General features: G+C 34.9%; 2 protein-coding genes across 10 annotated transcripts in view; both read right to left on the bottom strand.

Annotated features, from left to right (window-relative positions):
• Positions 1 to 13,760, bottom strand: part of LOC132906581 (tropomodulin) — a 121,539-nt gene extending 107,779 nt beyond the window's left edge. For 3 of the 8 annotated variants that reach the window (XR_009658004.1, XR_009658005.1, XM_060958898.1), the window contains exon 1: positions 13,110 to 13,751. Coding sequence is in view for 5 of the 8 variants with exons in the window: in XM_060958898.1 (XP_060814881.1) it covers positions 13,110 to 13,286 (177 nt within the window). In the remaining 3 variants the exon portion in view is untranslated. Of the gene's footprint in view, positions 1 to 13,109 lie in introns of all 8 variants that reach the window. The other 5 variants (XR_009658003.1, XM_060958897.1, XM_060958901.1 and 2 more) reach the window with 3 other exon arrangements.
• A 570-nt stretch (positions 13,761 to 14,330) lies between these two features.
• LOC132906583 (methylthioribose-1-phosphate isomerase) lies at positions 14,331 to 16,562 on the bottom strand. Of its 2 annotated transcripts, none has more exons than XM_060958910.1 (5): positions 16,233 to 16,562; positions 15,619 to 15,854; positions 15,391 to 15,545; positions 15,056 to 15,264; positions 14,331 to 14,977 (listed from the first exon to the last, which is right to left on the bottom strand). In XM_060958910.1, exons 1-5 carry the CDS (start codon positions 16,362 to 16,364, stop codon positions 14,696 to 14,698), a joined length of 1,014 nt encoding a protein of 337 aa, XP_060814893.1. In that variant the 5' UTR covers positions 16,365 to 16,562; the 3' UTR covers positions 14,331 to 14,695. The 2 variants fall into 2 exon arrangements, with proteins under 2 accessions (XP_060814893.1, XP_060814892.1); XM_060958909.1 differs by having other exon boundaries at positions 15,337 to 15,545; positions 16,233 to 16,560.
• Positions 16,563 to 16,911: the final 349 nt, after the last annotated feature.

Here is a 16,911-nt window from a genome sequence, read left to right as displayed (position 1 = left end):
CGGACGATCGTTGTCGACATTCATCAACAACGGATTAATATGCGCTTAACGTTTTTATCTTTTTCAATGATGAACAAAAATATAAGATTGAAGAGCGATTTAAATGCATATAATAATGTGTATCATGCGTAGTTCGCAGCTTTTGCCAAATGATTTCGTACGATATCATATTCTCTCAATATTCTTGTTATAAGAAATAATTTTGGCCATCGCCTCAGAGTTTGTTTTGTAAACATTAATGTAGTCCAATATTAAAAATATGAAAAAAAATTGTAGGAATTATTTCAAAATTAAGAATTTTATCAAAATAAATCTTTCCTGTTATGAAAAGCTCTTTTCTTCCTTTGCTATATCATAGGACTTAAAAATACATTTCTTGTACTTTGAAGTATTATACATATGGAACAACTTTCGAATTCTTATTCTCAAAGGATAGTTACAAACTAACTTCAGTCGAATTTGATATGAGAATTTGTTCTACTTAACTCATAATTATAAAAACCCTTACTCTTCTCTTGTACATTCAAACCTACACAGATTCAAATCATCGACACACCATAAGTACACGAAAAGAAATCGTTTAACCGAGTCAACAGTTGCTCAGCGACAGCCTGGTTGCTAATTGCCAAAAGACATTGCGAATGTTTAGAATTTTATCGAAGGTTTGAATTACAGAAGCCACTATGTCGTCACCTTAGGCTCCTCGAGGCACAAGGTCGGCCGAGGCGAGATTTTTGTCAAGACTCCTCGCTCGTGCCAAGAATGTCGCGAACCACGAGGTACGTACTCGAATGCATGCATCGTCCTTTGTACGTACGTTTACGTTTTTACGTATGCGCATGAGGAATGTTCATACTCGAAGAACACGAAATGATCGAGCAGTCGTTGCAAACTCTGTGCTCGTCGAAATTGTAGCAATCTGCATTCTTTCGATCAAAATGAATTTCAAGATTTGTTGCTAGATTTTTTCGTGTGATCTTTTTGTCAGAAAGAAATGTTTATCGTTTCATCGTCCTTAAGTCAAAGTGCTAGATTTACTAAATTTCAATAAGCCTTGTGTTTAGAAAACAATGCAGGAATTTAAATAGCATTTCGTTCAATTGTAAAGGTAAAATTGTTTAATGATAAACGATGTAGTATCAAAAATATAAAAAATTACGGTTTTAGTGCAGAAAGATGTGAATTTCAATATTTAATAATTAATATTAACTGCAAATTACTAATGTGTAACTGTAAAGTAGCTAGAAGTTTCGCAGAGACATAATTAATATCCGGAATAAAATAACGTTTAATAGTAAAAACATTAACGTTTTCCGATACATGTTATGCAAATTTTTTATACGCAACTTTTTACCGTGAAATATTGTAAAAGAGTTCCTGTTAATTAATCAATACCTCCGGACAACGACAAGCAATAAAATGATATGTAAAACAATAGCAGGATGAGAAAAAGAATGCAAGTAGATATGGTTTGTTTCTGGTCAGACACGTGCGAAATTCAATCTACTTCTTTCTATCCTATTGACTTTTTTAATTCATAAACTTTTTGTATGATTTATCCTCAATTTTAGGAATTTCTTTATAAGAAAATTTGTTTACAAAATTTTTTCCAAATAGATTTTTTCTATCGCTTTTTTCTATTGCTAATCAACAAAGTCTTGATCTTTAACATTTCTTTCTTTTCTTCTGAATGCTTTTTAATTTCTTGCATGTTTGGTATTTTCTTTAAAAGCTATAGTTATTGATATACAAAAATCTTAGGCAACAAAATTGTTTGTCTTTTTATAAGAGGTTTAAAACTTCCTTTTCCATAAGAAGAAATCTCATCTGACGATTTGTAACTTGAACTTTCAAGGCTTTCAGGTTCTTGCAGTTAATACTATTTAAGGCTTCCGGGTGTAAGTCTCGTCTTTTTTTAAGAGGTTTCCGACATCTTACTTACACTAGCACCGTCAGCAGCTTGCAGAGATGCAAGCACAGAACTTCCTGTTTCTCGCTCACTTAATTCAGTTTTTATCGTATAACAGTCAACCGTCCATTAATTACAACTGCTAATTATTTAGCTTTTGTTTCAATCGATAAACTAATTTATTTTCACTAACAATTAAATAGTTATTATTATCTCCATCCTTTTTGTGATAATTTATAATATTCTTCATGAAATGAAATCGTATGTATATAATTGTAGGAACATATTGTCACATTTATGAAGATAATTTTGTTAAACATATGCACGAGTATGTGGTTTGCAATTTAATTAATTAGCCCTTAATTCGCTTTAATCTCAATTTGCCTTTATTACCCAATCTACTGTAATGTATTATTTAATTCGTTATTAATCTATTTTAATCCACATTTACCACTCTTCCTGCAATAAAATCAACTTCCAAATTAACTTGTGTATAATAAATTAATCCCACTTTGATATGAATATTCATTTATTTTCAATGAAGGAAAAAACATCATCTGACAAAGATTCACTTTCAAATTAAATACTAGCAACAAGACTAACAGAGAAACGCATCTTGTCATTAGTATTACATATCGAATCACTGTAAAGTTACATCGTTATGACAACCAACTAAACGTTTCAGAGTAACTACCTACCATAAATCTCGCAGCTCACTGTCACCCAAGCCACAAGTTAAGACCGTTGAATAATTAGTCACGCGTAGATTAGATTCATTTCCATAAATCCTATAGCCAACCAAAGAGACTAAATTATCCAACAATTTTCATCGAGCAAATTTTATTCTTTTCCCTGATTTTCTTATCTTCTCCTTTTATCATTTTATTTCTCCTTCGCCTGTACCTACCGTATTAATTCGATTCGTTTTATTTAATTACGAGTCGCGGAGAAAACAAATCTGAAAAATAAAAGGAAAATGTGAAGAGGGAAAGGAAAAAGGAGAAAGTTTGAAATCGCGTTAAACGATGAAAGGAATGTGCAACGAAAGTTTCGATGTAATTAAGCGAAGAATGAGCAGCAAACGATAAGAAATAGGACGGAAACGTCCACGCGTAAACTGGATGGCTCTTTCGCAGTTTGCGAAATTCATCGTGCAAATTACTCGTCGTGATTCTGACGTTCAATTAATCATAGTAATTTTCAGTTACTTGTCTGGCAACCGTTGAACTATTCTCTGGCGCGACGATGACCGATTTCTCTCTCCCTTTCGTTTATATTCAAAATTACATGATTCCATCAGAATTTTTCCTGATAGTTGAATTTAATTCTACAATCCTATTTCATACAGTTAATCAATATATCGAACAATTAAAAGTATTTTGTGTTCTGTATTTTTTAAAATTATTTCATTGCGCTGGATTCTGAAATAATGATTATAAAATATTAATCGACTAGTTATCGTGTATTTTTCATTTCCTAAAGAGCGATATAACTCATTAATCACAACATTAAGAAACCTAAGAAAGAAATCAAAGATATCAAGGAATTCTTTTCTTTTACTTCGGATTTCAGTTTTAATTATTCATTACTAGAAGAATTGTATATTTTAATCAGTACTAAAGAAAGTTGATATATTTATTTTTAGTCTCAAATAACAATTAAAATACATCAGGAAATAGATCCCAGAATGTTTGTAATACTTGTTTATCGTTTAGAGTACTGAAAACTATTTTTGTTTCATCAGCGTCTATTATAAAGAGTGAATCTGGGATATCAAAACATCATCAACATTTCCAGTATGATCTTCCAAACATCTTGGTTCTCATTCGTACGTTCAACTTTTTGTTTAAACGATAGCCCTATTCGATCGTTCAACAAGATCGCGTCAACGAGAGTCGTAAATTCTCGCTACGATAATCAACGCTACGAATTGGTCGGTCCCCTATTTCGTTTAGGATAATAGAGGTGGTTGATTGATTATAACACTGAAGTAACAGGTTATAATATATACTTTATTCCAACAACTTTGTAGACAGAAATAGTTACGCGTTGTACGTACAGACGTATTCTCAAAGGCGTATAAATAGCAAGTTACAACATGACTGATCAATGAACGAAAACCAGTCAAGACATTGACTGATCAACGGATAAAAATCAGTCAAGAGATGTTGACTGATTTAAGAATAACAAACCAGTGGAGTTTGGTGACGATGCTATAGCAAAGGAAAACTTTACTGGGAATTGGTCGCCTCAACACCGGTCGCTCGCGGGTGGAAATGACCCATTGAACATGAGAAAAATCTGACTTTTCCATTTTTTACCTAATTGAAAAATAACCATAAGGAATGCCTCGACTTGAAGGTCTTTTATAACAATTGTTACGCCACGAGGCTTACTATAGGTCGTATTTCTAACCGTCGCTCGCGGTCCTACAATGTCGCAGACTGATCGTCTTATCTGCCCGACAGAAAATATACAATGTATCGACGAGCGCATAGTTGTCACCAAGCAGCGAGTCCCAGAAACGTAGATTTTGGTCCATTATTTCATCCACATAAAGAACGTAGCATACGTAATCATAAACGCGAACGGTGATGTGACCCAAGCGTAATGGGGGTCGTCTCCCCGAGAAGACAAAGAAATGATCAAAGGGTAATCAGACTCATTTGAAGATTCTAATTGCATACATCGAGAAATCTGACGAATAAAGTCGCTAAGTCTAACAAATATATCGGGAGATATCATAAAGTCGAGTCGAATTTCTGTAACATATTAACTGTACTTACTCTATTATATATTTATTATTATTAAATATACAAGCTATATTAACCTGTTAATACATTGAACTGTCTCTGTTATCTTAACCGAAACAGGGGAACCACTAATTCGCAGCGTCGATTATACGAATCGTAGCGAGAATTTACGCCTCTCGCTGACGCGTTTCCTCGCGATCGCATCTCTCCGCGAACGGTCGTAACAACAATTAAGAGCCTTAACGGTAAAATAAAAATGTTTAGTTTTATCACAGTTCCTTAGGATTATTGCGGTCCGACTAATTATATTTTCGCAGCTAGTAGTCATCTTGATCGAGGGATGGATTCCGGTTTATGTAAAGAGCCACCGGATGTAACAAACACAGTGTTAAATATTATTATAAATGTATTCATGAAAGCTTCATAGTATTAGAAACAATGAACATCGTTATTCGTCAAAAAAGAAAAACCACCAGGGTTTCTCCGCAAGAAACTGTCTATTAACATCATTCAAACTTTGTGGTACTACACTTATAATATTGTCAATTAAAATATTTATACTACAATCGATATGAAATATGAAATACATAGAAAGAAACTTAAAATAAATGTTTAAGAATGTTTCGAAAATTCCTTTGCTTAAAAACCTGCAAAATTGATCCGAAAATAATTCAAAACAACTGTGTTCCTCCTCTTACGATTGAAATATTGATATAAATGAAAATATTAAATACTAGTGTTACTACTATTCTTATTTTCTAACAAACTTAGGAAATTGTTCAAAGTAATTCTTAAAAATTCTCCTTCCTCGAAATCCGTAAAATTAGTCAATCTAAAATCTTTCCCTTATTCTAAAAATATAAGATTAAACCATCAGAAGACAAATTGCTTTCGAAACTACTCCCTTTTAGTCTCATGCAGACGAAAAACAAAAAGGTCTACTTTGCCGCTGTGTAAAACTACAATTACGTTACGGACATCTAACGACAACGAATGAAGTATTCCTGTTTGCCAGCTACAAAATCCGGATATTTGCGCGTTGTAAAGCATACGGTCGCGAATATACAGCGCAGTTTCGTGTGATTACGCTTCAACGCTTCTAGCGTTGCCAGTAATCTAAATTTCCGTGTTCTCGTTCGCCCGTTCATCTCACTTTCCATCGTGAAAATTCGCGAAAATTTCGGATACGCGCGAACAAGTATATTGTAAATGTGTTGTTGCTATTGTGCACGAAATATGCGAAACGTTGATTCGAAAGACGAATAAAATATAGGACAAAAGGTTAGGAAAAATGAATATGGTCCGCGAAGACCACATACCTTAGCATCACCTCGTAAATGCAACGTGTTTTACCTTTAGACCGAATTAATAACAAACCTGACATCGTATTTACATCTAAACGTGGATATAACGCGCATCAACTAAATTGCCGGGTATTTTGTCCCGGGTAGCACGTGCTTGAATAAATTTCCTCGGGCAATCTGCTCCTCGCCGGATTTGCCGCTATCAAGGAAATCACTTTCCAGACTGGATCTCTCTAAAACTATGGATGCTTGAAATAGAAAATACGGAGACATTAAAACTAACGTTTATTTTATGATTCGAATCTGTTGGGTTAAATACACTAACGTAGACTGCCTTAATTAAGTAATTAGGATACTTGTTACGGGAGAATAGTTCCAAAAATTATTTGGTTTCTTATAATTGTCTTTCGCATTCCTGAAAATAAGAGAAAGAATTATTCGTGTAGAATCGCAGGTTCATCAATCTTGTAATTTTTAGGGAAAAGCAATCTCCAATTAGCTGTAAACATTAACTATGGAACATTTGCTCCGGAATTCAAAATATATACGAATAACTCTATTGGAATACATTGCGATAGATTCAATATCTTTTCTATAAAAATATGAATATAGCTAAAATTTTATTGGATCCGAATATATTAAAAACTACGCTCAACTGAAACCTGTTTCATCGCATCGACTAATCCAAAGTTTAATCAACCTCCAAATATTTACGGCTCGCTTTATAACCAACACTCATTTTTTAATTCCACCTCCACTTTCCTATCAATGAAACGGAAAACAGTTCGTGAGTTATTAAATAATCTCTGAAAATTCATCGAAAGCTTTCGTTTGCCGAGCCGACAGAACGGCGACAAATCGAAGCAACATCATTTTTTTTCGATTGCAAATCTTTTGGTCTACCGCGAGATAGCATAAAATTCGTATAAAAAATAAAAATTAAACTTAAAACGCAATTCTGTTGGATGAAATATATTTTTTAACAGATGTTGAGGATCCACGAAACGAAAGCTGATCGAAGCCTCGCCCAGACCTTGGTTCTATTTTAAAAGCAAGTCAGTGCGAACGTTCGATCTTTCGAATTCGTTCCCGGTCGCAAGAAGCGCATTAACGACGATTTATCGACTTATTCAATCCGCAGATCGACCTGTCACTTTTAAGTCGATTACCGATACGACCGATACGAACGAGGAAAGAAAACGATCTTCCTCTTCGTTTCTGGTTGCTCCTTCGTGAGAGCAATCGCCGATTTCGACGATGCTCCTGTTTATTCGACTTAAGCAGTGTCATCTGTACAACAAAAGAACGATTATCAGTTCTCATTCGCTCCCAGACGACGATTCAAGTCGCAAATTGCAAACACCCCTTCAGCTACGTCTCACGTTTGTCTTCTGTAATTGTTTCCACGCTTCAATCAACGTTTGAATCATTCGTTTGTAAGAATTAATGACCCGATGTTTGAGACATTTTGTTTCTCTGTGTGGTACAAGGGACGTGTAAGACTCGCTGAAAAATATAGTTTCTGTTCGTTATGATAGTGTTCTTGGAATAATTTATTTCAACTATTGAAAGATCTGAAAGTATGTGAAATTGTGAAAAAACTGAGAACGACATTCGTTCTGAAGACAGCATAAAACACCTCTAGCGATTTCAATTTTAATCACTCGACGAAACTATACCATTTCCTTTACGTTATAGAATTAAAAATCTATATTATAACTACGATCTGTTATAAAAAGAATTGTAAAATCCTATAACAAAAATATGTCCATCTTCCACAAAATAGGAAAAGGAGCATTATCATTTAAAATTATAAAATCACTTTACAATGCTAACTTACAGGCGTCTGAAATTTAGAGCAATTGTACTATTCCCTTGATATTCTAAAAAATCTAATAGAACATTCGCAAAAGGAAAACAATCCTCATTTACTGTTAGATTTCCAAGCATTATCGAACCCATGCGTCCATCTACTATTACGCAAACAACTGCAAATATCTCCTTGGTCCAAATTTAAACCGAACGCTAAACCGCCTCAAATTTTTCAGAAACAACACTATCATATGAAAACAAAGCTACCGCCAACACGCCATACGTCATCCGCTACGCAAACCGGAAACGGGTTACCCCTGTCGCGATCAGTATTGGAGCACAGCTAATGTTAATTCGTTCTCTGATTTCAGTGTTCTGTTTCGTTAGTTCTCTGATTTCAACGTTCACAGAAAGCGGATGGATCCCCCTTGCAACGTCGAAATTTATGCGGGTGATAATTCAACGTCTACCCTCGCGACACGACAATGATAATAACGATGAGAATGATTTAGTTGAATTATCTGCGGCTTCGAAGCTGCAGGCCTGCGCGTACACCCGTGGCGCACGTGTGTTTCAGGGATTAATGCTTCAAGACGGCCAAAACTATGTCTATCTTCGACACGTCTATATGGAACGTCCGGCGGAGAGAGACAGCCGGCTGAAATTATCCTCTTGCCAAGCCCAACCGATTCCGACGCGAGTTATTATTGAAATCTTCCGCGCGATGCCGCACGTACCCGCGACGACTGACTTTAATTAAATAAATATTTATCGACGCGAGCAAAGGTTCGTAAAACCAGCATCAAGCAATGGGAAATTGAACGTTACTTTCGTTTGAATCGCTCTGGCAACCTTTCCACCGTACAGACGTTTTCTGTTGTCGAAACATTATCCCTTTATTTTCTCCAGTATTTCCATGAAATGATTGTTTTCACGATGAATTTTTCTTTTTTTTTTTTTTTTTTTTGTTTGAATGCATCCTAACTTTATGTAGAAAATAATTTGAAAGCGTGGAAAGATTCAGTGTGCAGAGAGAATTTTTGTATCGTGAATATTTGCTTTCACAGTAGAGAGCAATTTGTATATATTTTTATTCGGGAAGAGAATCTTTAAAAAAAGGACGGGATTTAGTTACTTTTTAAAAAGGAAAATTTATGTAAAGGCCGTAGTGTATGAAATTAGAAATTTTGTCAAATGTAATGGAAACGTGTAATTTTTCGTATAACTGTCGAATTAATTATCTTCTATAAATTAGAATTTTAAAAATACAGATATACATCCTATTGACTGTAACAATTACAACATATACTTCAACGAAATAAAACAAAAGAACATGTTCTAATTTCTGATTTTTGTTCCCATTTGTACACAAAATTTCCAGTCCTTTATACTTCAAGAGGGCAAAATTATATTACTTTTCAAATAACATAAATACACTAAAATATTTCACTGTGAGCTGCACTACTAATATCAAAATACAAAACGTAGAACTTCTTTACAGGTGATCAACAAAAATAGATCACACACACAATAGATTTTTAATATCTCTTCTTATTTATTTTAACCTCATGAAACATTTTTCCTGCATTCTATCAAACTTATAGCATACAAATTCCACTAGACAAAACCATAATACACAAATCAAAAAATAGCAAACACATATGAAGTCAACAGGCAATCCATTTCGCTATAGCAAATTCTCCACGAAACGAGGCAACACCTGGGAGAATCGACGTGAAGCAGAAGGTGATTATCGTTAATCGGAAGTCCCAATCGTGAGGGATGTTCGCCGGACGTTCATCGGTCGGGATTTACATCGCGTCCCCCCCCCCATCTTCGTTTCCCCGTTCGAAACGAGTTCGTTGCCAGATCTAAAACCGTCGCGTCGTACCGACAATGACGTAGAATCTGAGTAAATCGCGCCCGTTGTCCGCTCATTTTGCATTAAACGCCGCCCGACTAATCTTTCTTATTCCACGTCGCGGCGTGTCGCTTCGTCGCGTCCATTTAATTTAGTGCCCGAATTACCCTTTTGTCTTTTAAAAGCTCGACAGTCTCAATGAATACCGGACAACTTCGCGGAACTGATTCTGTTCCCTTTCCCTTTCTCGTTAGAGCTGTAAAAGAACGAAGCAACCAACTTTGATGAATCGTTTGAAACTCTTTGTCTCTGGATCTTGGATCGTCCGTTTCTATTTTTGAAAGATTTTGCTTGGATTTTTCGAGAGAACGTTTGTTGTTGGAAAAAATGTTTCTTGTTGAGTTTGCTGTAAATTTTGCCAACAGTCTGTAAACGTAAAGGGAGACCACAGTTTCTTTTTCTATTGTTAATGTTCTACGGCCTGTTTAGAATATGAGGAAACGAAGAATGTAGGTTTATGACTGTGTGTTACAATTGGTTTTTGGGTGAAGATTTAAATATCGGTAGAAATTTTGGATAAAGTACTCGAAATAAAATAATATACGAATGAAATTGAGCAATTTCCTTACTTTGTTAAAAGCAAATTTGACCTGGAGAAAATATTTTGGAAAGATACCTGAATATTTCCTAGAAATTCTTTCAATTCTTATGTTATCAAAAATAAATGTTTTTAAAGAAGCTTAATTGCTAAAACACTTTAAATCTTTAATTAATAGAAAATAAAATAATTAAAATTTAATTATAAAATCTTGAAATTTTATTATAATTTCCTGCTAAGAAATTTATCCAAATTCAAATTGCTATTGTACTAACTGCACTAATGTGCGATATTATCGCGCTAATGTGTTCAGATATGATTTTAACCAGGAATTAGAGACGGGCCGCGTGTGTATTTACGATTGGTTTAGAACTTATGTTTAGATTTTCTTCGCTGACTTTATGCATTAGGCTCGAGTAAACTAAGTTAGGTTTTGATCGTATCATCACGTGCAATGAAATCTCGATTCGTTTCAAATATTATCAAACAACGACCGAAATTTATAGAATTCTTAACAGCCTAACTGTCGCACTAAATTATCAAATATCGAAATCTTTTAACTACCAACATTAACACGCAATAAAAACAATAGAATTGTCAGAAATAATTATTTTTATACAAATTTCTGCAAATGGTATTTTTAGGGTCTATAATTTTACACACAGATAATATTTGATGGTAACTAAATACTCAGAATAATTAAATAATATAATTTCGCATTTAATTATACAACAATTTAAGGCTTGTGTACTTTAAAAAATATCTCTACTCGAAAACTATATGTTATCATACTAAATATTGTGAAAAATTCCAATACTTCGAAGCTACGAAATATTTGCAAGTATCGAATTCGTGTGTCGAAATTCAAATATTTGCGTGATTGGAATATTGAAGAAAAATCGGAAAGATATATCTATGATATTAAAAAATTTTAGTTTGTTTTGCGCAAATGTTGAACAAAATATACGATTAAGTTTATTCCGACTTTATCGATCACTCTTACTGATAATATAGCAATGTACTATTTCCAAGAATTATTAATTTAGGACGATAACTTCATTTTATTGTTCCTATTATTTGTTTATAAAAGATACAAAATAAACCCAGAAGATAGCGGGCTTCAGTAAATAAATTGACAAACAGCATCGAAAATTACCTTTTAAAATTAGAAAACCATTAAACTGAGACCTGACCTATACATTTCATAACTATTCAATTTATGGCATCTTTGATCCGCCTACGTTCGACAATATCTTCTATCTTTATTTATTACGTAAGCCATAAAGCATTTCGTTAATTGCACATGACTCGATCAATCCTAATTTCCAAATAAAATCCACAAATAATCAACATCAATTTAAGTGTCATTAATTGTATCACACATAAGATTTTCAAGAAGAAACGTCAAAAATTTGTATCCTATCAAAGACTAGTATACCAATATTATTATAACATAAAAACAAATATTATTATTAGACTGCCGATATTTATGCAAATTCATATGTTTATAAATATAATTAAAAAATGATAAAGAATTGTTTAACTACTAAATATATCATAATTATCGTTAATTAAAATGTCCTAACATTTCGAAATTGAGGAAAACAGAAGTTTTATCATTTTCTTTGTGCTATCTTTATTTTTCTTCAATCAGTTTTTAAACTAAGATATTTTATTATCTAATCATTATCTCGTAACAGTTTACAACCTATGTGATATAACTATTTAATAAGTAAATAACACAATGAACTTCAAATATTTCAATACATCCTGAACAATGAAAAAGATAATAGATAGGATATCTTAACTAACTAAGGCAATATTCTTTGGATGTTTTATATGTTTTATATATTTCTGCATATTACATTTTACACCTACATATTCGTCATAAAAGCATAAAAATTCACAGTCTAGTTATAACATAAAAATCACGTGAAGTTTTCAGAAAAAGTATTCGCGGGAAATACAAATCAGTGTAGCGTCGTGTGCGGCCTACTACATTGTTGGTGGTGCCGCGGGCATCAACGAAACCAAATAAAGTTACGCGCCAAATAAAGTTGGTAAATCCTACGAAAATCCGCGGTTCGAAATAAGTCCATTTATCCTTGACGAATATCAGAATGAACCGAGATTCTCGAGCAAGCGTAGTCGAACACAGGTCTCTGCGTTTATTCTTGGCATGTACGAATGGAACTCTAGAGAAAAAAAACCGCCTTAAATCTGCACGCACTTCATTCGATGTGTCCCTGTGATTATCCTATCGATTAATCGTTTATCGATATATTGACGTCCATTTTGAATTAATTATACAGCGAACTATAATCGACCTGTTAGATATATCAAATAAACAGATTCTTCACTTCATTTTATAATTCTTCCAAATTCTATCGCTGTATCTGCAAGTTGATGAGGTTATGGCATTTACAAATTGATATTGACGGAGTATATTAATGAACCAAATATAACATGTATCATTTTTTAAACATTACATAAATGTTAAATAAACAAAGTTATTTACTATATTTATCTAACGCTGGTTACTTAATTATGTGATTCTTATTATAATAAACCCATGAAGTAGAAATATTAAAACTCTAAATATCATAGATATTTTAAAGAAACGCGTCATTACATATAAGAAATATACAGTATACATGTCTTTCTAATGTTGTAAAAGTATCTCATGTGGAAATATTTTTGAATAAAGCTATCTATTGACATCGCTTTTCTCGCATCCAACGGTAGAATCGAAAATTTAAGGCGGTGGAGGAAGCACGTCGCAACCGTTTGTAATAAACGCCCACGTAGGGGCGCCAGCAACGAATCTCAGTTACTGTAATCGCACGTGTCACTTATACATGTTGTCACTTACTTCTTGGATCTTGTAGCTCGTCCGAACGGTCTTCCGTTTGGTAGTGGTGACCTCGTACGTCTCCTCCACAGTGGGCGCTTCATCGTCCTCGTTGTTGCCATTATTATTGTCGTTGTTTACAACATCCTTATCGTTCGCCGACGAGGCGTCAGGACCGAGGACGTCCGTCACATCCATCCCCGCGTTCTCCGTATCGGCTTCCAGGTTGAACGATCGTGTCAACGAATGAACTGAAGATATTCAAAAGAAATTCGATACTTTTTATTGTACTATGGATAGTTCCTCTTTATTCTCGATCGATACACAAGCAGGAGCCGCCAAGAAAAATCAAATTACGCGACGGTTGGAATTATTAGAACGATGATGGAATTCGTGAACGAACACGCTCGCAACAAGTGAAAACTGGCCCGTGCAACAGCCGCGCGAAGAACTTCAACGAGCAACCGATGAAACTATTCCGGGATCGACGAAGTTCTGCACGAAGCGGAGAGGCTGACCGTACTAAAGCACCGCGACTCGAGAAACCCGCGGCGAACGCGTTCCCGCGCGCCTTTCAACGGCCAAAATAGATTCTCAAGTTTTCCCAAAGGAACTACACACGTCGTAGCTGTGTACCCAGTGTCGAATTCGTCGTTCACTTCGAACGATAAATATTCGCCGCAAATCACGTTTAATAGAAATCACTGTTCGCGCGAATCCACTGTTCCGATTCTCGACTAGTCACGTTGAAGTGGGTCTGCAAGAAATCGCGCCAAGAAGCCGCACAACTCGCGAGACCTATCGATTATGGAAGAGATCGATTCTTACACTATGGGCTTCTCTCGTTTCTATAACGTATATTCTTATTGTTGGTTATTTCACTCATTTATTTTTGTTGTTTCTTGTACATTTGTGAGAAATTATTATATTGCGTGGATGATTTGTAAGGAGAATTAATAAAATGGAACAAAAAAATGTAATTTTGAATTCGACGCGATTCGAGACGAGAATTTCTGAAGGTTTGTTTTACTTAAAGATAAATTTGTACTATATATTTATTTATCGTATTCCGTAAAACTATTTCTTTATCTACACTTATGTAAAATTCGTTTTATAATAAAATTAAATTGTTTACGCGTTGGAAAATTGAAAGTTGCCGATCCTACGCATTGTATTGTCGAAGTTTAGGTATTCACGCCATCTGGTGGTACTTGGGTGGAGCAAAATTGTAAGAACACATGATTAAAAAAATGTTTTCGATTATCTTATATTTTATGCCAATGATCCATTTGATCAATATTTGATTCTTTTTTCAATATCAGTACAACTATTTGTTTGAGATATCATTACTATAAATATATATATATATATAAATCACAGCGAAGTAATAAGGCATTTAATACGAATATGTATAACCATGATACATTTTACTGTGTCCATCAGGCTTAACGTGTTAAAATAAGCGTAATCTGCCAACAATTTTATTATAACTTGAAGTTTTTAAATAAACAATGCCTGGCAACAATTTGTCGTAACATCGAAATCACCGATTAATTCGTTCTTATAAATGCATCCAGAAGATTCTTTGCTCATAAGCAATCGATACTTTATGAGCTTTCATAGTTTTTCAATTGTATCAGATCTTCGGGTCTGTATACCCCAACTTCCGTAATGATACCTTTAATCAGACTAGCTGGGGTTACGTCAAAGGCTGGATTCCAACATTGTATTCCGGGTGCCGCGATTCGTTGACCGTTTATGTGCGTCATTTCTCTTTCTGGCCTTTCTTCAATAACTATATGATCACCACTAGGAATACTAAAGTCTATGGAAGTCCGTGGAGCTGCTACATAGAAGGGAACATTGTGGTACTTAGCAACTATGGCAATCTGTAAAAAAACAAAAGTAAATAAGTATATTATAACAATTTTAAAGATTCCAATGGACATAATTGAAGCACGTATTACCTGGTAAGTTCCAATTTTGTTAGCTGTATCACCATTTGCAGCAACCCTGTCTGCACCAACAACAACTGCAGAGATATTTCTTGATTTCATCAGTGCTGCCACCATATCATCGCAAATTAAAGTTGCAGGAACATCTTCATATACTAATTCATACGCAGTCAGTCGCGCTCCTTGGTTATATGGCCTTGTTTCGGAGCAATATGCGTGTTCTGTAGCAATAATACAAACTATATAACTTTATCGAATACTGATAATGGAGACTAGAGACATGCCAACGTTACCAAGACTATGTCTCTTATGAAGGGATCTAATAACACCTAAAGCTGTGCCATAACCTGCTGTTGCAAGACTGCCAGTGTTACAGTGCGTCAAGATCCTAACGAAGTTGTCCCCAGACACGTTCTTCAGAATTTCCTGAGCTCCATAGTCCCCAATGGCCTTGTTATCTGCGATATCCTTTTCCAACATGGCTTCTATGGCTGCGATAAATCTACAACCATTATCATTAATAGTAACAACATTGCAATCAAATTAATCTGTTTGATTTAGACCAATTCTTATACCTTTCTTTCATTTCAATTATATTAACAGTCTCATCTTTACTAAGCTTATTAGCCAACTGAATTAATTCATCTGCTGCTATTTTCATATTAACAGCAGTTGGTCGAGCAGAGACCAAGTAATTCAATTTGCCCTCTATATCCCGTCGTAGACTCTTCTTGTCCATATATTCTTCGTTCCTAATCTCTGCTGCTAAACTTAAACAGCCCACGATAGCTATAGCTGGTGCGCCTCGAACCTATGAATATTACAGAAAGTGGACTACAATTAAATGCAAAAACATCTTCAATTCTGTTAACTGAAACAATGGCAAATTGTTCCATATACGACAAACGATTTAAGTCAACTAATTCTTCCAATTAAAATTCTGTTCGCGCGAATCACCTCAAATTGTCACAGTTTACTACAATTTAACTGCTCTGAGTTCTTATTGCTTGTCAATAAGTACAACTGTATGCGATATCTCTCACTATTATACCCGTACACAACTTACGTTTGACACGAGCAAACTCAACCATGAAAGATAGTTATTTTCACTTTTTATAAAATCTAACTCTCAACTCTTAAAAAAGAAGAAACGTTCGAAAGTTTCACACTGTTTTCATGATAAACGTACCTGCATGTTATTGATGACTTTCCAGCCATCCTCCACGCCTTTGACAGGGATGTATCGGGAGATTGCCGGTAACAATATCTGATCCAGTATCTCCAACTTGCCGTCTTCCCATTTAATCGCACGCAACGTCATTTTAGTCCGTTAAATACGAAACACAAGTCCTATGACACTGGCTGGGTAATATACGTGCAGATTCAAGACGCGGCTAGTAGAACCGCGGCTTCGTAGTTTCTGAATGAAACGAGTTCCCGTTCATTTGAAGCTCACGTGCACTTCGGACGACCGTGACTCGAAGTCTACCGTACCGTCGTATCGTTGAACTATCACGTGTATATACGTAGCCGTAGCTATGTATGAATTAGCCTCGTTCAGAGCCATCTGTCCACCATCCGGACAACTAGACATTTTCTTAGGCGGAAGTCCCGTTACGCGAACCATTCAAATTATTCCGCACTTATAGCATTTTCACGAAGATTTATAGCCCCATAAAGCAATTTTCCAGGTATCTTTGGAAAACAATAAAGGAAATTCTACCGTAAGAGAGTGACGTACTTAATGCTTAATTGTCCGAGATACCTACATGAGGAGTATTTGCAGAGGTCAGTTCAACCGTAATGCAGTAGAAGAGCCTTACCCTGGAGGAACCGCCTTACCAGGTAAGTAATACCTAAGTGTACCC

Source organism: Bombus pascuorum, chromosome 4 (genome assembly GCF_905332965.1).
Source record: "Bombus pascuorum chromosome 4, iyBomPasc1.1, whole genome shotgun sequence".
NCBI classification, from domain to species: domain Eukaryota; kingdom Metazoa; phylum Arthropoda; class Insecta; order Hymenoptera; family Apidae; genus Bombus; species Bombus pascuorum.
Note: the sequence above shows the minus strand (reverse complement) of the source record. Positions and strands in the feature narration are given on the sequence as shown.

What these genes read in the sequence shown, in the direction of transcription:
- LOC132906583 (XM_060958909.1), bottom strand. Translation starts at nt 16,364, where the DNA reads ATGACGTTGCGTGCGATTAAATGGGAAGACGGCAAGTTGGAGATACTG. An exon ending in TCATAAGAGACATAGTCTTG is followed by an intron (nt 15,265 to 15,336) that starts GTAACGTTGGCA and finishes TTATTGCTACAG; the next exon opens with AACACGCATATTGCTCCGAA. An exon ending in ACAAAATTGGAACTTACCAG is followed by an intron (nt 14,978 to 15,055) that starts GTAATACGTGCT and finishes GTTTTTTTACAG; the next exon opens with ATTGCCATAGTTGCTAAGTA.